This window comes from Carcharodon carcharias, chromosome 15 (genome assembly GCF_017639515.1).
Source record: "Carcharodon carcharias isolate sCarCar2 chromosome 15, sCarCar2.pri, whole genome shotgun sequence".
NCBI lineage: Eukaryota > Metazoa > Chordata > Chondrichthyes > Lamniformes > Lamnidae > Carcharodon > Carcharodon carcharias.
The window spans coordinates 7,984,925-7,998,831 of record NC_054481.1 but is presented as its reverse complement, the minus strand read 5'-3'; the positions used below and the strand labels follow the sequence as shown (position 1 = coordinate 7,998,831).

At 41.0% G+C, this 13,907-nt stretch overlaps 1 protein-coding gene across 3 annotated transcripts in view; it reads left to right on the top strand.

Moving 5' to 3' along the window:
- Positions 1–13,907, top strand: part of cpped1 (calcineurin-like phosphoesterase domain containing 1) — a 222,939-nt gene that overhangs the window by 27,352 nt on the left and 181,680 nt on the right. For all 3 annotated transcript variants that reach the window (XM_041205788.1, XM_041205790.1, XM_041205789.1), the window contains exon 2: positions 7,629–7,847. In XM_041205788.1, the coding sequence (XP_041061722.1) occupies positions 7,629–7,847 (219 nt within the window). The remainder of the gene's footprint in view (positions 1–7,628; positions 7,848–13,907) is intronic.

The following is a 13,907-nucleotide window of genomic DNA, read 5'->3' as shown; positions in this document are numbered from 1 at the left end:
ACCTGTCATAATCCTGTACACCTCTACACTCATTTCTCCCTATTTACTCTATCAAAACCTTTCATGATTTTGAACACTGCTATTAAATCTCCCCTTAATCTTCTTTGCTCTAAGGAGAACAACCCCAGCTTGTCCAGTCTCTACATAACTTTCCACATTTCTGGTGCCATTCTCCTCTGCGCCCTCTCCATGATTTCTGGAATTAATTAGCCAAATGTATTGATTTAAACATGATTAATCTGAAAGAAAAACAGAATTACCTGGAAAAATCAGCAGGTCTGGCAGCATCGGCGGAGAAGGAAAGAGAGGACGTTTCGAGTCCTCATGACCCTTTTTTTATGATTAACCTGAAGTTGTGTAACTGTTCTATCAAAATTTGTCATTATTGTTTCAATTCTTGCATTGTTTTCCTTGCCTTTGTGCTTCATGTTTAGCAATCTGAGGATCCCATAGGTTTTTTAACAGTCTTCTCAATTTGTGTACATACGTTCTCAGGCCTCTCCGTTCCTACATGACTTTAAAATTGTACCATTACTTTCCCCTGCAAAAACTGTGTGTTGGGGTATTTTAAAAGAGATAGTTAGTTACACTTCCAGATTACAATTGTGTGTTAACCATTTCTTCAACTTGTTTTAAAAAGAAAGTTTGTTTTATAATAAATCAATAATTCTGAGTTTGTTGAAAGAAGCCTGGTTACAGTCTCTCTTATTCTGGGTCTAGCAGTAGCGAAGGTGAATAATTGGCTATTTTGGTGAGTGAATTAAACTTTTAAATTAGTGGTGCGCCCTGTGGAGTAGTGGGGCTAGATAATCTGCGCACTCCTCCCATCCCAGTTATAATAAATGTCAGAAGCTGGAATATTCACCCAGTGAGCGGCTCAGTGATACTATCCTGGTCGCACTTAATACTTTGCTCCAGTGTAGGTTAGGTGAGCACAGGGGTGATAGGTGAACAGGACTTGGTGCAAGTTAAGGTATGCGCAGCAGAGTTTTGAATGACCTCATGCTTACGGAGGGTAGAATGTTGGAGACCAGTCAGGAGTGCATTTGAATAGTCAAATCCAAAGATAACAAATACATGATTCAGAGTTTCAGCAACAAATGAGCAGAAATGGGGTGAAGTTGGGCAATGTTAAGGAGATTGAAATAGGCGGTCTCAGTAATGACATGAATATATGGTCGGAAGTTCGTCTTATCATCAAATATGACATCAAGGTTGCGAACAGATTTTTTTCCCAAGGGAGAGGAATGGAGTCAAATGGAGTTTGGAGCAGGGACTGAAAACAATGGCTCCAGTCTTTCCAATAGTTAGGGAGAGGAAATTTCTGCTCATCCACTACTGGATGTCAGAAAGTCTGGAGGAGTCAAGAGAGACGGTAGTATGTTTTGTCCACATACATGTGAAAACAAACACAGTGCTATTAGATGATGTTGCTAAGGGGCAACATGTGATGAGAAATAGGAAGGGTTCAAGAATTACCAGAGGTAATTGTGCAGGAGTAGGAAGAGGAGCCATTCCAAGTGATGTTCTGGCACCAGTTTGATAGATAAGAATGGAACCAGGTGGGAGCAGTCCCACTAAAGCATTGGATGACAATGAAGGGGTGTTGGAGGAGGATGGTTTGGTCAACCCAGTCAAAAGCTTGAAAAGGATGAGTCACAATAACAAGGATGTTATTTGTGACACATTTTGGTACCGTGGTAGGGCAGAAACGTGATTGAAGGAAATATGGGAACAAATTTGGGAGGCGACAACATGTTCAAGGACTTTGGAGATGAAAGAGAGGTTGGAGATGGCACAATAGTTTGCGAGGACAGTGGGGCCAACAATTGTTTTTTGAGGAGAGGAGTAATAGTGTCAGATTTCAAGGAGAGAGGGACACCCTGAAAAGAGAGAACCATTAGCAATATTGACTAATATGGAGAACAGGTAAAGAAGTTGGGTGGTCAGCCGTTTAGTGGGAATAGGGTCAAGGGATAGGGATTGGTAGGATGAGCTCAGAGGACAACTGGTGAAAGAAACCAGAGAAAGGTGCATGTTCAGTCTTAAATGGTGCAAACTGCCACTTTAAATCAGATCGTTTAATTTCACTAAACTCCGGAGAGTTTTTTTTTAAAAAAGGTTAGTTCAAACCATTGGTTACTAACCTTCTAACATGCATCATCACAGCATCATGTGCCATTTGAACTGACAGAAATAGAGCACTGTGTCAATCTCTCTGATCTTCCATTTCTTCTTGGACCGCAGGTGGGCAAAAATTAGGTTCAAAAAAGGCCCAGTGGATTTTTAAGTCTAAACTGATGGAAAAACACTTCTTCTGTCTTCCAGCTCCAAAGGCCTTATGTCAAATGAACTTGAATTATCTAAATCCAGAAATTATGTTCATTCATGGGTGTGGGTGTCGCTGGATAGAGCAACATTTGTTGCCCATACCTAATTGCCCTTTAGAAGGTGGTAGTGAGCTGCCTGCTTGAATTGCTGTAGTCACTGCGGTGTAGGAACACCCACAGTGCTGTTAGGAAGGGAGTTCTAGGATTTCCAGGAACCCAGCAACAGTGAAGGAATGGCGATTATAGTTCCAAGTCAGGATGGTGAGTGGCTTGGAGGGGACCTTGCAGGTTTCCATGCATTTGCTGCCCTTGTCCTTCTAAGTGGTAGTGGATGTGGTTTTGGAAGGTGCTGGTGAGTTGCTGCAATGGAATCTTGTAGATGGTGTACACTGCTGCCACTGTGGATCTTTGGTGGAGGGAATGAATGTTGAAGGTGGTGAATGGGGTGCAGATCAAGCGGGTTGCTTTGTTCTGGAACTGTGAAATAAAAGTAGAAAATGCTCAGCAGGTCAGGTAGCACCTGTAGAGGGGGGAAACAAAGTTAACCTTTCAGGTCAGTGACCTTTAATCAGAACTTTCTTTGGCTCAAGGGTCTGTCACTGATCAAGCAACGGAGGGAGAAGGGATGAATATTACGAACATACGAAAGAGGAGCAAAAGTAGGCCATTTGGCCCCTCGAGCCTGCTCCGCCATTCATTAAGATCAAGGCTGAGCTGTTTGTGTTTAGAATTCCACATTCCGATCTACACTTGATAACCTTTTGATTCCTTGCCTAACAAGAATCCATCTGTCTCCACCTTAAGAATATTCAATGACCCCACCTCCACCACCTTATGAGGGCAGAAGCTCCAAAGATGCCCAACCCTCATCTCTATCCTGAAAGGGTGACCCCCCCAGTTTTAAAGCAGTGCCCCCCTAGTTCTGGACTCACCCACAAGAGGAAACATCCTTTCTATGTCCACCTTATCAATACCATTCAGGATCTCAAATACTTCACTCAAGTCACCCCTCACTCTCTCTCCTAAACCCCAGTGGAAACAAGCACAGTCTGCCTAACATTTCTTCAGAAGACAATCCGCTCACTCCAGGCATAGTGTTGAAAGAGCTAGGAAGCAAGCTGGAACATATGGTGAAATTTGCAGAGGTTAGCTGAGTTGAGGTTGTGGAGGGATTTATAAATGAGGGTGAAGACTTTGAGTTAATTATATTGATGGATTGGAAGCCAATAGAGATAAACAATGAATAGTAAGTGAGCAGAGCCTTGGTATGGGATATGCTGTGGACAATGCAACTTTGAACAAATTGAAATTTATTTAGTATGGCACTCAGGAGATTGATGAGGAGAGTGTTGTGGAAGTTGGGCCTTAATATGATAAAGGTATGGATGTGATTTTTGGCAGGGATGAGGTAAGGGAGAAGATAGGCAATAGTTCAAGATGAAAATAGCACCTAGGGAGAGATAGGATATGTGGTTCATGGCTCAGTTTAGGATCAAACAAGTTGCAGATTGGACTCCACATAAACGAACATCCAGGAAAGTGAATGGATTCACAGGTGAGAATGTTGAGGTTTTTTTAACTTGGAGTTGAACAGGATTATTTTGTTTTTACCCATGTTGATTTGGAGAACGTTCTGTGTGACCATGCTTCGGTTGAACAAACAGTCAAACAGCACAAGTGATTACTCATAGACTAGGGGGCATTGATGAAGAGGTGGAGATGGTTATCATCAGTATTGGTATGGAGGCTGACTTGTAATTAATGGATAATGCTATCAAGCATCAGCATTGGAGAGGGGGCAAGGATGAAAGCTGGAGTTGATTTCATAGGCTGAGGAGTTCAAGGTGTATAATACACCATGATCGCAGTCAGAAAGGATGTCATTGGTGACTTTGACCAGTGCACAGGCCAGAAACCAGATATTAAGTTGGGGGCAGGAATGGCAGAGGTGGTGTTGAGTTATAGAGCATAGAAGTCTACAGCACAGAAAAAGGCCCTTTGGCTCACCGAGTCTGCGCCGGTCAGACAAGTACCTAGCTATTCTAATTTTTCATTTTCCAGCACTAGGCCCATAGCCTTGTATGCCATGGCATCACAAGTGCACATCCAAATAATTATTAAATATTATGAGGGTTTCTGCCTCTACCACCCTTGCAGGCAGTGAGTTCCAGATTCTGGGTAGAAAAAATTCTTCCTCACATCCCCTCTAAACCTCCTGCCCCTGACCTTAAATCTATGCCCCCTCGTTATTGATCCTTTCTGTCTATCCTATCTATGCCCCTCATAATTTTATATACCTCAATCATGTCCCCCTTCATTCTCCTCTGCTCCAGGGAAAATAACCCCAGTCTATCCAATCTCTCCTCATAACTAAAACTCTCCAGCCCAGGCAACATCCTGGTAAATCTCCTCTGCACTCTCTCTAGTGCGATAACATCCTTCCTATAATGCGGATTCCAGAACTGCACACAATACTCTAGCTGTGGCCTAACCAGCATTTTATACAGTTCCAGCATAGCCTCCCAGCTCTTATATTCTATGCCTCGACTAATAAAGGCAAGTATCCCATATGCCTTCTTAACCACCTGATCTACCTGTCCCGCTACCTTAAGGGACCGGTGGACATGCACACCAAGGTCTCTCTGATCCACGGTACTTCCCAGGGTCCTACCATTCATTGTGTATTCCTATGCCATGTTTGTCCTGCCCTAGTGCATCACTCACATTTATCTGGATTAAATTCCATTTGCCACTGATCAGCCTATCTCACCAGCCCGTCTATATCCTCCTGTAATCTAAGGCTATCCTCCTCACTATTTACCACCCCACCAATTTTTGTGTCGTCTGCGAATTGACTGATCAATCCTCCTACATTCAAGTCTAAATTGTTTATATATACCACAAACAGCAAGGGACCCAACACCGATCCCTGTGGAACCCCATTGGACACAGGCACCCCGCCACAAAAACACCCCTCAACCATCACTCTCTGCTTCTTGCCACTCAGCCAATTCTGGATCCAATTTGCCACATTGCCTTGGATCCCATGGGCTTTTACCTTCGTTATCAGTCTCCCACGCAGGACCCTATCAAAAGCCTTGCTGAAGTCCAAGTAGACTACGTCAAATGCATTGCCCTCGTCTACACACCTGGTCACGGGACATGACCTCCCCTTAACATGTGCAGCTGGGGGTGGGTATTTTACAATTCTGAATGACCACAGGTGTCTTTGTGCATTCAGTGATGTCAATCACTTCCTTAAGCAGTTTTCTGTTTTTTTTATTTGGCAGTTGACACCCATTACTCTATTTATTAGCACTGTACTAGAACTTAGGGGTATAACAATGAAGCTTCCTTATTTCTATATGTAATGCTGTTAACACTATGCAAGGTGTCATTTGGTTTGATTTGTAAACTGCTTTAAGCCACAATCGGCAAAACAATACAGAACACTGAGAAAAATAAGAAATGTTTGATGCAGTTAATACAGCTTGTATTTGCATACTATTTAATAAAGGGTGCTAGACAACTCTAGTGGGCCCTTACTTAATATAAAAAGTTATTCTCACTCTCTGCCACCTGGTCTAATGACCAAGGCAGAGGCCATCTTTCTTTAGCCGGTTGCTTCTATCCGATTCCTTTTGTGTCTTATGTTCCAATTTTCTTTTTATGAAAGGTCTTTCTCACAGCCCCCAGAGAATATCAAAAACAATTTCTAGCACCAAGGTCTGAATAACCAGACTTGGCTAACTATTGATTGTACCTCTAAGAGGAATGACTTCCAATCTGGCATTACAATACCACTTGTCTACCTACTATTAGCATGCAGCAGGGCTGAATTGAAGCTCATGTCCAAGTTACTGCATGAAAGGAACCCAAATCATGATAAAGAGGGCTTAGGCGGCAGAACAGATAGTCCGTCTTGGCAGAAAGCAAACAATGAGCTCCTCGTACTGGTTTGCACTTGGTTTGGAGCACTTGATTCTGGTACTTAAGAAGAGTTGTATTGTTATGGCAGGCAGATGGTAAATGCCAAGCTGCCCAAATCCTAGAGGGAAACTTGAAGGCGTTGCCACAACTATTTGCAATTAGCACTTATTTTGAGATGCAGGTGTTGAATTCAGTAAAAAGGCCACCAAGTCTTATAGGTTTCTTATAAAACTAAATTAAACATTTATTAATAGAAGAAATGTTTTAAGCACATACATAGATCTATAAGTTATGATAACTGATAAATATGATAACTTCTAAATCCCCTAATTAATCTTAGCCCCAGTTACACCTCCATTAGGGCAACTGTGAGACACACAGATTTTAAAAGACCCAGGCAAAGTAATACACAATACCCTGTACAGTTGAATTCAAAGTGAATATTTCCTTAGCTTCCCTTCCTTGTAGACAGCAGCTTGAGGCTTAGATGCTGGAGGCTTTTCACACTTGCGTTAGATCTTAGAATGCCTGCCCTTACACACAACCTTCGCTCCTTTAAAAATGTTTTCCCCTTTGCAAATTCCCATTGTTTCACAATGTATTTTTACTTTACCTCTCTAGTAATAAAATCCATCTAAGTACCAATTTTACCAATAATCTTTGGGAAAAATAAACACAGTTTCTTAACTTCTACTGGCTAGGTGCAACATTTCACCCCCTCTTTTGAAATCAAACTAGTCTAGTTTATTTAAAAATGCAAATGTTCCCTTTACACCTTTACATTCTAAACTTCCCCATGTTTACCTGCTTAACATTTCAAACCTAGCTTATCTTCTGATACATCAAAGTCTTCAGACCAGCTACCTTTAATTCAATTAAGTTACGCACGCGCGCACATACACACACAGACCCCACTGTTATTCTACTTTACAATAAATTCTAATAGTATTATGAAAATTATTATATCCTCTTGACAGTATGGTATTCCATTTGCTTGCACTGACATCCCTGACCTTGATAAGCATAAAATAATTCCAATGAAACGTGCTCTTTTATGATTTTTATGTTCTCTAGTTAAAAATTTTGATTTTTAAGGGAAAACACCAATACCAGGAAGCTGCATTTAAATTACTGCTACATTCACTGGGCAAACTAATCGCCAGTAATCTGTGTTTTCCCCTCTCACCTGCTCCTCCTGCCCCTTTTCTGCACTATGCTCACCTATACACGTTTCCCTCTTGCTTCCTGTCTCAGTTTAATATAGCAGCTGATGTAGCCATATTGAGGGAAACAACTTCTCTATATATGTTATGTCTGTACGCTGGTCTCATGAGTCTGAATGCAAATTGGTTTTTAACTGTTCTCTAGGGAAAGAAAGTGATTGGAAAGGACCTTTCTATTTCATACAAGGAGCCGACCCACAGCTTGGTCTTATGAAAGCATGGAAGATTGGAGATTGTGATAATGGAGGTGATGAATGGCAGGAAGAGATCAAGCTTACAGAGCAAGCAGTGCAGTCTATCAACAAGCTAACATTGAAACCCAGGTTCTTTGTCCTTTGTGGAGATCTTGTTCATGCAATGCCAGGTAATCATTGTCAACAAAATTTACAGCAGATGCCATAGTGTCTGACGATTAATATATTTACATCACTTTGAGAAATGCATTCAACTTTTCTACTCTATTTCCAAAATACAATGTACAGAGATAAAGAAATGCCTTATTGATTCTTCCAATATTCAATATTATGGCTGAAGAATACGGTGCTCAACAAACTTCTTCATGAGAAGGGGCTGAACTTTTTTTGGGGCTCTCCTTGTCCGTCTGCCAAAATTACAGCCGAAGATCCATTCAAATCACTGTTCTGTGACTCTTCTACTGAAGTTGCAGTGAAAACACACAGAATACCAGCTGTGCCCTCCCTACCACCAAAACCCACCAAAAAGATCACCATAGTGCTGCGATGCTGGGTATTTATGCTTCAGTTTACCAGAATGATAGAGAGTGTGGGTCACTCTTTACCTCCCTATTCTGATGAGTTAATCCCACCAGTGGAAAAGGTAAATATTTTCCAGGTGCTTTCTCATCAGAGGGAAGGTAGAGGGTGAGTCCGTATATATCTGCTGGTTACTGGTTACAGCCCTTCATTGATAAAGCTTTATTCATGCTTGGAAGTACATTTCAATTTGAGAAGAACTAGATGCATTTTTTTAAAAAAAGGAGGCAAGGAAAGAAGCTATTTAGTCCCGAAGGGACTGCACAACTGGTTTATTTGCCAGGTATCACTCTTAGGTTCAACTTTGGCCTTTTCCATTCAAACAATGCAAATTACCGAATAAATACTGTATCTGTCAGGTTGAAATTGGGTTAAAAAGTTTTCTTCTGTTCTTTTCTGCCAAAACCATATGACTCATCTTTTCCCCGGGTACATGTGACAGTTTGGTGGACATCTGATAGGTTGTCTTCTACTTAAAGATTTAATTGGTTATATGTAATGGTGACCTGATCTTAGGAAGAACGCACATCAAAACCAAAAACAGCTTGCTGTCAGCAACAACAAATTGTGTTTATATAGTGCCTTTAACAAAGATGCATAAACATACAAAAACTGGCTAAATAAAAGAATAAATTAATTGGAGAGGTCAGAGCCATGGTCAATGAGTTTGGTTTTAAGCATGGTCTTAAGGCAGGAGAGGAAGATAGATCCATCTTAGGCTCTAGATGGCAGAAGACACAGCTGCCAGTGTTGGGGCAAAATATATAGGAAGTCAGAGTTGGAGGAGCGTGGTTTTCTTGGAGAGTTCTAAGGCTGGAGAAGGTTACGGAGATGGGGATAGTTGAGGCCAAAAAAGGACTCAATCATGAGGATGGGAATTTTAAATTTCAGGTTTCAGGGCACTGAAAGTCAAAATAGGTTAGCGAATACAGAATGATGGATGAGTGAGATGTGGTGCGGAATAGATTATGGGTAGCAGAGTTTTAATGATCTGAAGACTATGGGGGGATGGGAGACTGGTCAGGAGCATTTTAGAATAGTCAAGCCTGGAGATGACAAAAGGTTGAGGTTGCTAGCAACAGACTGCCCATCTCTGCACCTACCTTAATCATTATCACAGAGATTGAGGATGATATGGAGGTGGAAGCAGCCCATCTTTGAAATGGTGAAGATATCAGCCACTGATGGTCAGCTGTTTGAATGAACAGAGAATTGTCCATAACATGGAGCTGACCACAAAGGAGCAAAACTAATGGTGCAACAATGTTAGAAAATCAGGGACAAAGTTCAAACTCTGAGGGAAGGCATTTGCAAGAAAACTACCCTCCTCTCCCTCAGACAAGTCACAGTAATCTACAGGGCACGACACCTTCGTATTCTGAATTTGTGGAGAATCATTAATATAACATCTCATATCCCGTGTTAGTAAACGTTAAAGCCTCCATTGCAACTAATTTATCCATGTAATTTCTATTGGATTCTTTTTAAACCACTTGATGACTCGTTGGGTAATTATTCATTTGGAAGGACAAATTTTTACTTGTAGCAAACCTCCACTTTATAAGCAGTGGGAGCTGACTGTTGCCTTTCAGTGCGATTCGTTGGGAAAGGGTTACTCCTGATTTGATTTTGCTGCAGCTGTATTGCAGTCATAACTGTCAGAAGAGAAACTAAATTACCAGTCTCTTGGTGCTTTAGAGAGCTGGCCCATTATCTCCCAACCTATCCTGTCACATTCTACATGGCATGTAAAAGATGGTGCCGGTGGTTGTTATTACCTGTGCTCAGGACATTGTTATTTTTTATCTGTTAATTTGTGTTACTGCTGCACTTAGATGCCCTACAAAAATATTTTCACAGTTGTTGGATGGGAGAGAGCTGACTGCATTTATACATTAGCTGTGCTGATAAATCCATATTAGAAGTTGAGTGAAGTACTGTGGTCTGACTCAAATGACAGAAGATGTTAATCTTCTGAATACCTAGGGTGAGGCATATTCATGTGTATTAAACTCATTTTTGTACAAAATGGAGGGAACAGCATCTTCATCGCATTTTTCTCTTGTATATGAATAACTCAAAATATTCCTGGGTATTCTATTGGATCCTTTATTGTATATTTTTATATCCACAATTAACCATAAATGGGGAAATTTCGCATTTCATAACTTAAGTCCACTTGTACTGAAATTGCAAAAGGAACAGTTGTATGAAACAGTGTTCTCACCACCTAGGACAAGTCGTGTGTGCATGTGAGAAAAAGAACATTGCAGCATTGAATAGTAATGACTGTGGGCTGGTTAGGCTCGAGTAGACTGAGATGCATGATCAATTGTACAAATTAAAAAATGCTGTTTGCCAAATCGATCACACTCAACCCACTTGATGAGCATAAGCAGTCCTTACTGCAGCCACTGTATTTCATCATTGCTGAAATGAACTTGAATATTTATTTAACCTTGACTTGTGTACTGTTTATAAGCATCTAAGTAAGTGCTATCCTAGTAGACAATAGGAAACATATAATTCACTTGCACAGCATGGCTTTGCTTTGAAGCTTTCGGATAGGTTTAAAAAAGAAACAATGGGTGGGATTTTCCAGTCCTGCCTGCAGTGGGACTGGAAATTTCCACCCGAAGTCAGTGGACCTTTTGCTGGTCCATCAAATTTTACGTCCCGTCCGTGATGATTCCCGTGGCAGGCAGGATTAGAAAATGCACCCCCCCCCCCCCACCAACAAATAAATCTGTCATATGCACCACACTATTGTTCTGGCCTATGTTGAATTTCACATTGCAACTGACATGTAATCCAAAATTACTTTCTCCCAATCTAGTGACCTTGCCAATAAATGGTATTTAAAATATATACATTGTTTATTCATGGTAGGTTGAGGGGGCACGGAGCACTTTTCTATTTAGGGCACTGTCATTCATCTCAGGTATTTCATGCTAAATCTTTCCAAAATGTGCCTTATTTAACCTCAAAGGAACATCTCTTAGTTCATTTTGTGAAATTGAACTTTTCTAGTGACAGCCGTCATTAGACTCTTCCAATGTGATTTGCAGCTGTGGGTATAAACACCGCTAGAACTTTGGTTGAGATTGACCATGTGGAACCTTTACAGCTAGCTGAGAGAGGAGATTTAATCCCATCAGTCTGGGTGGCTGGTGAAACCACATTTCAGAGGTAAAACCACAATGTTGTAACAAATTACACCACCAGCCTCAAACAGTGGCCAGCGAAGGGAATGGAGTTAATTATTAGGGCAATAAATTTAGGGCAGGGGCTGAAAACAATGGCCTCAATCTTCCCAACATTTGTCAGATGAATTGTTGGACAAGCAGTTAGGCAATTTAAGGACAGAGGAGGGGTCACGAATGATATTGGTGAGGTAGAGCCGGGTGTCTTCAACAAACATTTGGAACCTGACACTGTTTTCAGATAATATTACCAAGGGATAGTGTGTGGATGAGAATTGGAGAGGCCCAAGGATGGACCCTTGGGGGTCACCAGTGTTATGACGTGACAGGTGATCTGTGCCGGGTGGACCAAATTCACAAGCGAAACTTGGCCATGCTATTACAACATTTTTGCAATTTGTATTTATTGCGATAAGATTTGTGCAGTGAATTCAGAAGTAATGAGCCCACTAACACCTTTAGAGATTTAAAAAATTAAATTAAATCATTTATTAAAAGATTTCAAGCACATACATAAGGTTACAGTTACTTAATACTATAACAAGTGCCAAAATTCCTAATTAACCTGACTCCCAACTACACATCCTCTGTAAAGGAACAGTCCAAAATAGATTTTAAATTTAAATAGGCAACACAGCAAGTTTACCACAGCACCCACTCAACAGTGGAATTCCAAAGGCTTTTTGCCAACTTTGGTTACCGGACACAACAGACTTCTGCAAAAGTGGCCGGAGACTTTCCCCTGAGGCTGTTTTACACGGTCCTTTTAGATCTTACATGGCCCCCCGTCATAGCCTCCATCCTTTACCTGTGTTTCTCTTTTTAATCTGTAAATTCCATTGTTCTATACATCTTTGGAAATTTACATTTCCCATATATAAAAATCTTTCATGTTGCCCATCTGGTCAGTGCCTTTGGGAAAAATAAACATACTACTTGGCCTTGTTTATCTTGATGGTTGTAAATATCCTATAACCCCTTTGAAACCTAAGCAACCCCTTTGCTTATCTAAAAATGCAAATTTCCTTCACACCCTACAAGCTGCCTTCAGCCATGTTTACTCATTAGCACTTCAAATGCCTCTTACGCCTAATTTCTTTTAATAATTTTAACCTTGCAGTCTATCTGACTCCAATTCAATTAAATCACACACAACCACACACACTCACACTCTCAAACCTACTTTACAATAAACCACAATAATATAATTAAAAATATGATAGTTATCTTTGGTGTCATGAAACTATATGGGAGCAGGAAAAGAAGTCATCCCAGGTAATTCTCTGGCTGTGTTTGAATTGATAAGAATGGGACCAGGTGAGTGCAGTACCACCAGTTGGCCCACAGTGGAGAGATGTTAGATGAGGATGGTGTGGCCAACTGTGTTAAAGGCTGCAGACAGATTGAAAAGGGTGAGGTGGGATTGTTTATTTTTGTCACAGGCACATGGGATGTCATTGTGATTTTGTAAGAGGCTGTTTTGGTACTATGGCCAGGGCAGAAACCTAAATTATTGATCAGAAGGTTGATGTTGGCAGATTTGAAGGAGAGTGAGACTGTACACGAGGAGAGAGAATGGTTAACAATGTCAGCCTAGGTAGAGACTAGGAATGGAAGTTCGATGTTTAGTGGGAGTAAAGCTGAGGGAGCAGGATGTGGATCATGTGAGCAAGGTGAGCTTGCAGAGGGCATGAGGGGAGGTAGGAGAGAAACTGGATAAAAACTTGAGTTCAGGGCTAGCCAGGTCTAAGAGGGCATCTTAGAGGAAGTATGACCCAGTGGTGGGCTAGGAAAAGGGAGAGAAGCAATTGAACAAATGGCCTCAACCTTAGTGACAAAAAGTCCATGTGCTCTTTGTGCTTGTTGTTAATCCATATTGTAGGACTTCACAAATAGTGAAAAGAGTAAAAGAAAATTTGGGAACTAGCAATTAGGATTGCCAGGCTTTAAAAGCTTTAAGATGGTAGAGGAAAGTAAGAGTGAAGAAGGTAAAGACAATCCAAAGTTTCAAGGGTGAGAAAGAATGAGTTAGGTTAGAAGGCTACCATGAGACTTGATTTCAGTACTGCTGAGATGTAGAGAGGAGGAAACTGTCGTAAGACGGTAAATTTAGAGCTTAGAAAGGACAAAGGAGGAAAGTTTGATCGATTACAAAGCCAAGAGAGGTGGTGATGGAGAAAGAATGGTTAAAAGCTAGAGATAAGAGAGGGGTTGCCCATGTGATAATCCTATACTTGTATCCTGCCTTGGTGTAAAAGAGGTAGTAGAGGTGCTTTTATCAAAATTTGGAGCAACACTTAATTTTTGGATGCACTTGGGCTTTATAGAGTTAAGAAATTTTGAGAGGAAAAGAGTTAGAGACTTACTTGCTTTTCACAACTTTGGGACGTCCCAAAGCGCTTTACAGCCAATTAAGTATTTTTGAAGTGTAGTCACTATTATAATGTA